The sequence below is a fragment of the Triticum aestivum genome, chromosome 3A, assembly GCF_018294505.1.
Source record: "Triticum aestivum cultivar Chinese Spring chromosome 3A, IWGSC CS RefSeq v2.1, whole genome shotgun sequence".
In the NCBI taxonomy this organism is placed as follows: Eukaryota; Viridiplantae; Streptophyta; class Magnoliopsida; order Poales; family Poaceae; genus Triticum; species Triticum aestivum.
The window spans coordinates 430,655,799-430,666,413 of NC_057800.1; the positions used below are offsets into that span (position 1 = coordinate 430,655,799).

A 10,615-nucleotide genomic window follows, 5' to 3' on the forward strand; every position below is an offset into this window, starting at 1 on the left:
CGAGTTCACCTCAGCTTCAATAGTCCTTGCACGACCTCTAGTTATTGGTCCACGTGGTGTCTTGAGAGACGAAAGTAGGTCCATGCGATGATCGTTGGATGCTCCGCACTAAAGACGTTCTCTTAGTAGTCGTTCATGGTGATTTTGTCAATCTCAAAATTTAGATGGTCTCAATGTTTTGAAAATGCTTATAAGGGTAGGGTGTGGACCGCGTTCGTTGTTTATATGAGTGAGTGTTCCTTTGATTTTGAAAAGAAATCCTTTCGAATGAGCCCTTGACTGGAAAACGACCTTGGTTCCGGGCGGTCCAGCTGGACCCTCTAGTTCTCCGCGTGGTTCCAGTTTTGTGTGTCGCTAGATCGCTTTCCCGAGTCGGCCTCCCCGATCACGTCCTCCACGCCCACGGCCACGCTCACTCACTCTGGCCCCCCTCCAACCAACGACGGCGCTGCGGCGAGGTGAGCCCAAACCCTCCGATTCGCTTCCGTCTTCGTGCTTCCGCCCCTTCTTCCCCTTCCTTCTCAGCGGCATTGCACTCATCCACGCGTACCTTGAAACCCTAGGTTCGTCGTCGTTGGGGACGGCGCCATCAGTAGGCAGCCGGGTGGGTGGCCCGCTATGAGCACCAGCGAGCCCTCCGGTGGGTATGTGACGCCAACTCTTCTGTCCTTCACTGATCTTGTTCCACGAATTTTGGCAACTGCTGCTGCGCATAGCGAGCCGAACTAGAATATCTACGCCCAACATTCGAGTAGCCTTGGTATTTGGGATTATTTCCGTTTGGATATTTCCGGAATGAACATGTATTCTAGATATGTTTTCACAGCTGGAGATATGACGTACTTATTGCTCGGCTGCTATATATATAGCTTCAGTGCCGCTGGAATCTATTGATTTTATATGCTTTCTGTCATCTTATGGGAATGAAAAGCTGCAAACTGCATTTATGGTGCATATTATTGTCTTGCTTCAGTGCTATTCTGTTATTCCAGACAGTAAAACTGACCGCATATCTTTAAGATATATTGGAATTTCACTTTCGTGGAAAATGGATTTGGCAGTTAAGTTGCGTTGCTTTGGGCATGCAAAATTGCAAATGATGAGCAGTTCATCATTAAGTTTGATTGAACTTGTGTCATTTGGCTACCTCTTATATGGTTGTATGCGCAAATTGTACCAGTACTTCCATGTGCACAGGCTAATTAATCATGTGAGCTAGTCCAAATGGTACCAGTACTTCCATCTCACTATAACCTGCACATCTGTATATATAATGGGTGGTGTTGAGAATACTGGAGAGGAAATTAAGGTGCAATTGTTACCTTGGTGGGATTGTATCTTTGATATGACCACTCACAGTTCAGAACATGTTGCAACATATCATATTGGCGCTTTCATGTGCTGGTTGTCATCTTTCAGTCGGTGCATTTTCTTTATGCTTCAAAAAAGATCTTCAGGTATTGTTGAAAAGATTAATAGATTATTCATGTTTTGTATGTGCGCGTTGTAGATTATGTTTGTTCTAATTAAAGTAGCTCAGCTCCTTCATAGTTTAGTTCGGTCTTCAGCTGATCTAGTGAATGAAATTGATCAGCCTATCAGTGAATGAAATTGATCGGCTGCACTAGTTCAGATGTAATGCGCTAGTCCGGTGTTCACCTGATCTAGTGAATGCAATTGATCGGCTGTACCTGTTCAGATATAATGCGCCAGTCCAGTGTTCAGCCGATCCAGTGAATGAAATTGACCCATTACACTAGATTTCTGTGCAAAATTTTCTTTGTATCCAAATGGCCGTTTACAAGGGTAAAAATACTGATGTATACAAATGATTTATAGGTGTAAATTTTTGCATGATTCCCAAATGGACCCTTGACATTTTCTTTTTTGATTTCAGCAGGATCCACAAGGAAAGAGCTTGTAGTAAGAGCGGACAGAACATAGAGAGCCTATTTCAGCAGCATGCAACTGGAGTAGGTTCGGCAGCTTATCCGCAGGGGAGAGACGAGGTGGCCCGCCAGTTACAGCTAATAGCTATGGAGCCTCAAGCTGTTCAGAACAGAGATGACCTGTTCGTTTGGCCCTGGATGGGTGTTTTGGTCAATGTGCCTACTGAACGGAAAAATGGGCGCCATGTTGGAGAAAGTGGAAACCGGCTGAAGGAGAAGCTCTCGTGCTTTTGCCCACAGAAAGTTATCCCTTTGTGGAACTATAGAGGCCACACAGGGAATGCTATTGTTGAGTTTGGAAAAGATTGGACTGCCTTCAATAATGCACTTGCCTTCGAAAATCACTTTGAGTCAGAAGGATATGGCAAACTGGACTGGAAGGCGTACAAGCATCGACGACCGGGGATGTTTGGATGGGTTGCAAGGGCTGATGATCAGAAATATCCAGGGCCGATCGGAGATTATCTGCATAAAAATGGTGATCTGAAAACTATTGCAGATGTTGAGAATGAAGAAGCACGCAAAACAAACAAACTGGTAGCGAATTTAGCTAGCCAGATTGAGGTAAAGCGAAGGCATGTGGAAGAACTTGAATGTAAGTACAATGAGACGACCACCTCACTTGACATGATAATGGAGCAAAAGGATCAGCTGCTCCGGGCATACAATGAAGGTTTGTGTTGACCTTTTGCTATCTATATCTTCCACCATGTTCTAAATATCAGCATATTTGCATTCTCCTTTTAACATGCTTAGAGCTCTGTAGTTTTAACATCCTTTTGAACTTACTCTTTTTCCAGAAATACATAAGATGCAGCAACTTGCTCGTAGGCATTCACAGAGGATCATTGATGAGAATCAAAAGCTCCGTTCAGAACTTGAGTCCAAGATGCAGAACCTTGACTTAAGATCCAAACAGCTTGATGAGCTAGTTGCGCGTAGTGAATCTGACAGAAGGAACCTTGAGCACGAGAAGGAAAAGGTGTGTAATGTTGTGTTTCTATTATTGAATTTATCGCATACAGAACTATGGGATTATGTTTTCTCTTCCCTCTTCTTGTTTCAGCGCTTCGTCAATCTTTACATAACAGTTTGTTTGGAGTCCCTAACATTGTATTTTGTATTGCCATCCAACATTGTCATTTAAATAACTAGTAATTGTGTATGTGCAATGCACGTTAATATTAGTCAAGATATTAATTGTATTTCACATTGATGTCAGGCATGATATAAATTGCATGTTAATATTAGGTAGGGTACAATTACTTGGTTAATGCTGTCGTTGATATTAGGCATGATATTAATTAGTGGAGGGTGCTAAACATGTTTAACGCTGAACACCGGAGTGACGTAGACTGTTGGATAGATGCGGTTGAACGGGGAAGATTTGTTGGATCTCTGCAATTCACTCTTTTTATATTGGTATAGACATAATGACATATACATATATACAGATATAGATACAGTGCAGAGGGTTTAGACTAGGGTGATTTGGGTAAAATGTGGGGGCCATGTTCTTCGTAGGAGGGGCCCTGTTTGGTGGACTATGCATATCACTTATGGGCTGTTGTGTGGATGCAGAACGGTGTTAAAACAAAGCATCTTAAGATGGCAACATTGGTGCAACAGAAGGCTGATGAAAATGTGCTCAAGCTTGTGGAAAAACACAAGGTTTGGGCCTAGTATACTGTTTCACTTTATTTTTTTGGACATAATTCATATAAGTGTCTTACTGTGATGAAAATGGAAAAATGCAGTTAGAGAAACAAGTCGCTCTAGATAAGATTATCAAGTTGGAGCATCAACTGGATGCCAAGCAGAAGCTTGAGTTAGAAATAAAACAGTTGCAGGGTAAATTGGAAGTCATGAAGCATATGCCAGGTGAAGAAGACTCTGAATCGAAGAAAAGAATAGATGAACTTAGTGAGGAGTTACAAGACAAATATGATGAAATGGATGCAATGGAGTCACTCTACCATACTCTGCTTATCAAGGAACGGAAAAGCAATGATGAATTGCAAGATGCTCGGAAGAAGCTGATAGATGTAAGCTGGCTCATTGCTCGAGCTCTTGCACTTGTCCACTATGTTTGCATAACATCCAAACTCATTCCTGATCTGTTGCATACTCTACAGGGTTTGCAGACTATTACAACTGGTCGAGCAAATATTGGCATTAAAAGAATGGGCGAACTTGATCTTAAATCACTTGCAATTGCTTGCGGACGTAAATTGTCAAAAGAAGATGCAGAAGTGACTGCTGCCATTCTTTGTTCGAAGTGGGAGGCTGATATCAAAAAACCAGAATGGCACCCTTTTAGGGTTGTCATGGTTAATGGGAAAAAAAGGGTAGGATTCCTTTTTCATTTTCTACACACTTTACTCTTCCTAATAGCTTGTAATTTTCAGTCATATATGTCACTCTGGACTTCCTTTTTGGAAACATTTCCCTGGTTCCTGTTTAAGCTACTACGTGCAGGTTTTTCATTAGTGTTCTGTTAAACAATCTTGTTTTTCATTGCATGCTTCCTATTTAAGTTACCACTTGCAGGTTTTAGAGTTAATCAGTTTGCAGCTCAGTTAGGTTCTGTAATACATTAGGGTTCTTTTGTACAGTAGTTGGGTATTCAACGGATGCTTGATTGCTGAATCTGACAATTTAGACATATACGTGGGTACCTGAGATATATACTGGAATGTGGTGTCATACGAAAAGATTTGGTACCTTAACTTTGTAGAGTATTCAGCCTAGACCTTGTGCTGGTTTAATTCTGAGAAGCGATTCTACTGCGAGGGACCTTATGTTAACGTTAGCTGCTCTTGATTGAGATTTATACAATATAATTGAATAATAGCGATGTGCTTTCCACATAAGACTTGGCTTCTTGCACTTGGTTTCCTCTGAAGCTCCTGGTAACTTGTATTACCAGTTATCTTTAATTCGTTGATTTTGGCAACAGAGTACATCTAGCATTTGCTGGCGGAGTTATATATGGAGCCATCAGAGATTTTATTGATAGAAAGCTTACCATATGCACATGGAATCTCTTGATGTATCTCAATTGAACCCGTGCTCAAGTTGTATGCGTGCTAATTACTCCCCTCTCATTGAAAACCGTATGGCATTTTGTCAATTAAGTTAGGCAAGTAAATTGTGTTCTCTGACTGGGACTACGTCTTCTTGTTAAGTGTTGATTTCCAATTCAGCGCTGGGTAAACTGGATATATCTTAGGTCTTGGCTGTTGACACATAGGAAATGATACTGGTATCTGAAGCCATAGAACTTGTGCGATTCACTTGTACTAAAGGCATAGAAAGCTGCTCCTGTATTGGTGCAGCTTCTGCAACTTTTGTGTTTCCACGCAATGAAGTACTCCCTCCGTCCCATAATATAAGACGTTTTTGCAGTTCAAATTGAACTGCAAAAGTGTCTTACATTATGGGACAGAGGTGGTAGTTGTGTGCATCTTGAGTCCATGACAAGGTGCACAATCAATTTTTGTTCAAAATGTCGCGCTGTGATGTGGTTCAGACAGCATTGGAGAGTCGTTTATGAGTAAAAGTATGCTAAATCAGCAGCATATTTGTGGAGTCGAAGTTTCCGAGCTTTAAATAATGTGTTCATCAATCATTTTTAGAATGGGAGACATATATACTATTGTAGTATTGTTTATCTCACATGGCGTGTGCTTTGGTGCAGGAGCTTATCTCTGAAGATGATGCGAAGCTTCAGACCCTAAGAGAAGAGTATGGCGAAGAAGTCTATTCTTTGGTGACAAAGGCGCTGCTTGAAGTTAACGAGTACAACCCCCGTGACCGCTATCCCGTACCGGAGCTGTGGAACTACAAGGAGGGCCGCAAAGCAACACTGAAAGAGGCCTTGCAGTACGTCCTGAAACAGTGGCGGGCACACAAGAGGAAGCGCTGAACTACCACTGGCCTACTATACATACATGAACTTGCTGTTTATTTAGCATTTACTAGTACACGTTAGATAAGAGCTGTGCGTGTGGCTCTCAATGGTGAGACTTCTGGAATGTTCACCTGTCGCAGTCGACTACTTGTCCGAGTTTAGCTGGGATTATGAAACGTGCGGAGATTCCGTTTTCCAGGGTTTCAGGCCAGTTGTAAGTAAATGATGCCTGAAAATGTTGTGCAGGAGACAAAAGATTTCGGAACGCTGTTCCAGTTCCAAATCCACGATGATGAATTGCTACCATACTAGTATCAAATAAGTCTGTAGATTGAATTGCTAGTGCCTCTTGCTTTGATTTTGAATTGAGTTGCGTTAAAATGCATATTTTTGGCGAATAAACTTGTTGTATATATACTTGTAAGTCAAGATATTAAACACTGCAGGTAGCAGGAGGATACAACTGGAAACGTTTCTTTTCTTTTCAAAATAAATTTATCGCTCTGTGTCACACACAGAGACATGACACATACGTAGAGGACCAGGAGTCCAGGACACACACGGGCATCTCTTTTACAGGGTTCACGGAGAGGCTGAGGTGGGCTTTTTGATTGGGTGTAAATCAAAGTAAGGGGCCCACCCTAGCTGAAAATTAGGGGGGCCAAGTTTAATTAGCTGGAAAGAGTCCATAATAATGTGTTATAATCCGTGTGTGTAGCATTTTTGCCAACGGAATGTTCCAACACAAACCTCGAACCATATTCGCGGGAAGCGCACGCACGCACAACTCATTTGCGGCATGCCCTCCTTCCACTTGCTAGCCACCGCCTGGAGCGCCTTGCACGCCGGCCCATCCGGTGCCAACGCCCGCGTAGCGCTTTCCCCAATCTACCTCGCCTTCTTCCTCGCTGCATCCCCCTTCTCCCCGCTCATCAGCTCCTTCACCGCCTCCTCCCACAACACCAAACCGTCCCTCTCCCTTGCCTTCGGCCGCATCGCCATTCCGCTCCTCTCCTCCAGCATCACCGCGTTCATCCTCTGCTCCACGAACAGTGGCCATACCACCATCAGCACGCCTGCCGCCGCGCTCTCCAGCGTAGAGTTCCACCCGCAGTGCGACACAAAGCCTCCCACGATCGGGTGGTTCAGGATCTCCACCATGGGCCCCAAAGTGGCACGGCGAGCCCCGTGCTGCTTGTCCTCTCCACGGACCCTATTGGCAGGTAGCTCAGAGGGTCCTCGCCGTCGTTTTCCGACGACCCGTCAAGGTACCCCACGCTACAGTCCTTATCGCCTAGCAAGAAGTTGCTTCTCTTAGCACTAAAGTTGCTTTGTAAGGGCATCTCCAATGCCGACTTGCAAACCTCTGGACCGCGCTGTCTGGACTCCAGAAGCTATCCAACGGAGTCCTGTATCAGTCCACAACGTGGTTTGTATGTATTTTCTCCCGCAAACCGGAGACAAACACGGGGGGCCTTTGCAGGAGTCCGGACACGTAAAACGTCGCTCTCTACCTCCTGACCCACCCAAAAGGAATTCGGAGTCCACGCTTTTGTAGCATCCCGCACTGTTTCCGCGCCAAAATCCACTACTCTCTTCTTCCTTTCCCCACTGCTCTCCGCCCAATCCCCTCTCTTTTCTCTCACCCTCTCCTTCCTTCCGCCGCCGACCCATGGAACTTGGAGATGGAGCCGAAGGATCCGAACATCACACTCGCCTGGAAGATTAGCTCGGTGACGTGGCAAACTCGCCGCGTCAAAGCGAAGGCCGCAAAGGAGGAGAAGCTCAAGAGGCGGTTGGCCGCTGGTGGGCCTGGTGGTGGCGTTGGGCATGGAGGTTGTCGCGGACGAGGTGGTCGGCACGGTCGTGGCGGGTGCCGCCAGACAGGCGCGCCCACAGTACAGACGCTGCCGTGGCCGGAGCCTTACAAGCCTTCGTACTACTACGCTGCCAAGCAGCTTGGAACCCCCGCCGGTATGGTGCATTACATCGTCGACGTCAACGCGACGTCGATCTTCTCCGAGTATTCCTCGCCGCAGCTCGTCCGGGCGCAGACGTCGGCTTGGGAGCATATGGGTGCCTCACGATGACATGTACCTAGGGTAGGGTAATAGGCCTAACCTAGACGCCCTTCCCAAGGACACTACCCAAAGATAAACAGCATTCAAAGCACAATAGTTTCCACCGACTGGAATCTCCTCAGAGTGCAACCCACTCGACCAACAATTTCACTCGGATAACCCAATTCCATTCGACCAGTATATCACCATTCTACCGTACAAGAAACCACTCAGAATACAGAAGACCTAAAGTCACTCAGGATGGCAATGGTCCGGCGTTCACTCCGTAGTGTTAATGATCATTTATATGTCTTTATTGCTGGCATTACCAGTAACACCTCACCTTTATGTACATTGAACTCCTTGTAACATGGGCTGGCTGGGGTCCTGACGCACTCTATATAAGCCACCCCCTCCACTGAGACAAGGGTTCGCACCCCCTATAACTTCATGCATAATCCAGTCGATCGCCTCAGGGCACCGAGACGTAGGGCTATTACTTCCTCCGAGAAGAGCCTGAACTCGTAAATCTTGCGTGCACAACCTCATCGTAGCTAGGATCTCGCCTCCTCCTACGTACCCCCCTTTCTACTGTCAGACTTAGAACCACGACAGTTGGCGCCCACCTTGGGGCAGGTGTCTTAGCGACTTCCAGTGAGGTTGCAATTTTTCCAATTCCCATCATCATGGTTTCCAGCGGAGGTTTGGCTGAGGGCCGCGAGATCCTTCTCGGCGCGCTCGTTTTCATCGCCGACGACTCCGCTTGGCTTCAAGAAGCACCCCTCGACGTCGAGGCGCTCCGCGTCTGCGGGGCGACCCACTTTTGGGCGTGCGTCCGCGGCGTCCTTCTGCGGCAACCTTCGACCCAGTATCGGTCGACTCCCGCAACGTCTTCGCTCCTTGCTGCTCGTCGCCGCAAGCGATCCGGTCGATCGTGGCTTCAGCGGTGGATTAAGCATGCGGTGGCTCGCCGGTGGCCACCCCTCAAGTCATGGAAATCGAGCCCGACGAATCTCTCTACGGGTTGTTCGACTGGCTCCGTCGAGACCCTGTCTGAGTGTGACAGCAGCGACCCCGCGGCAGAAGTCCTGATGGTCGACACGCCGCGCAGCCCGCCTGGTTTCCGCCACAGCGATGGCGGTGATGGCAGCGGCGATCCGTCGCGTGTTCATGAAGAATATCGTCCTCAAGACCTCACTTCGTAGTAGAGGCAGGAGCTGCATCATCGCAACATGGAGGCTCTCCACACTCCCATCGTCGGGGAAACCTCTGAGGCTCGGGCCTTGGAGGCCACGCGCCTGGCCACGTTGGCTGAGTGCGCGCGACTGGAGAACCTTCAGCATTCACTCGACGAACGCGCTCGGCGACTGATTCCAGAATCCAGTCGACGACGGCGGTAATTCCCACCCGAACATCAGGTATACCATACTCCAAATCAGAATCTTACTGCTGTGGCCCGCATAGCAGAGTCAATCCAGCCATCCCAATCAGAGGCTGGAAGGGGTTTGATGGAGATTTGAGCGCTGCTCTGAGCAGCGGGAGAACAGAACACAACAGTTTCCCAGTCACGCAACAGGATCCATAGCAGATTTGTGGTAGCGAACACTGTCCAGTCGGCCCATAGCCCAAGATCGCCTCTGCGGCATGAGGACCGAGGGCACCGTTAAGAGCAGTACATGGGTCAGAACCACGAGCAATATGATCATCGGGTCGACCGTGAGGACCGCCGTCGAGTGCCCACACCCCCTCCGAGGGGCGGATCATATGCACCCCGGCGACCCGATGACAGGCGTCCGTATGGTGACGAGCGAAGACATCCAGTTGACCCCAGAGAACCCGGATTTGATGCAAGGTCAATTTTGGTACAAGGTTTGGTCGACCGGAATAGAGATCACAGAGAAGGACAGGACAGAGATCGACCAACAAGCAGTCGAGTACATGTATCTGGACCTGAGTGTTTCAGCAGTGCCATCAGGGCCGCAGAAATCCCTCCCAACTTCAGGTTAGAGACTGGGCTAAGTAAGTTTACCGGTGAATCCAAACCCGACACTTGGCTAGAGGATTACCGAGTGGCTATATAGATTGGTGGCGGTAATGATGAGGTAGCCATTAAACATCATCCTTTGATGTTGGAAGGGTCAGCCAGAGATTGGTTGAATTAGTTGGCTCCTGGCAACATATTCAGTTGGGAAGAATTGGCCCGAGTGTTTGTTTGGATGTTTGAGGGCACTTGCAAGCGGCCTGCAGGGTTGAAAGAATTGCAACATTGTGTTCAGAAACCGAATGAGACTTTGAGGGATTACATCCAGAGGTGGACCACTTTACACCACACAGTGGAAAACATGTCACCACACCAAGTAGTTTGCGCCTTCAAGGAGGGCGTTCATTACAGAGAGCTTAACCTGAAATTCGGTCGGACATGAGATATGACTCTGACCCGAATGATGGAAATAGCCACTGGGTATGCTAACGGTGAGGAAGAAGACCGACTCCGGAGTGGCAAAAATAAACTAGTCGCCCAAGATGCCGTAGGGGGTAATTCCAATCAGAAACAGAAGCGTAAAGCCGAACCTGCCGCTCCTGGTGAAGCTTCAGTGGTGACCCAGGGGAAATTCAAAGGAAAACCTAAAGGACCATGGGTCCCCAAAAAGGTGAAAGATTCAACAGGAAATGATGTGCTAGATTTACCGTGT

General features: G+C 47.1%; 1 protein-coding gene across 4 annotated transcripts; it reads left to right on the forward strand.

Annotated features, from left to right (window-relative positions):
- The first annotated feature begins 274 nt into the window (after nt 1-274).
- LOC123061513 (factor of DNA methylation 1) lies at nt 275-6,198 on the forward strand. 4 transcript variants are annotated; one of them, XM_044484637.1, is made up of 8 exons: nt 317-458; nt 564-644; nt 1,898-2,622; nt 2,750-2,931; nt 3,531-3,620; nt 3,707-3,994; nt 4,085-4,297; nt 5,650-6,198. In XM_044484637.1, exons 2-8 carry the CDS (start codon nt 619-621, stop codon nt 5,875-5,877), a joined length of 1,752 nt encoding a protein of 583 aa, XP_044340572.1. In that variant the 5' UTR covers nt 317-458; nt 564-618; the 3' UTR covers nt 5,878-6,198. The 4 variants fall into 4 exon arrangements, with proteins under 4 accessions (XP_044340575.1, XP_044340572.1, XP_044340573.1 ...); XM_044484638.1 differs by having other exon boundaries at nt 1,901-2,622; XM_044484639.1 differs by having other exon boundaries at nt 385-458; nt 564-640.
- The last annotated feature ends 4,417 nt before the right edge of the window (nt 6,199-10,615 follow it).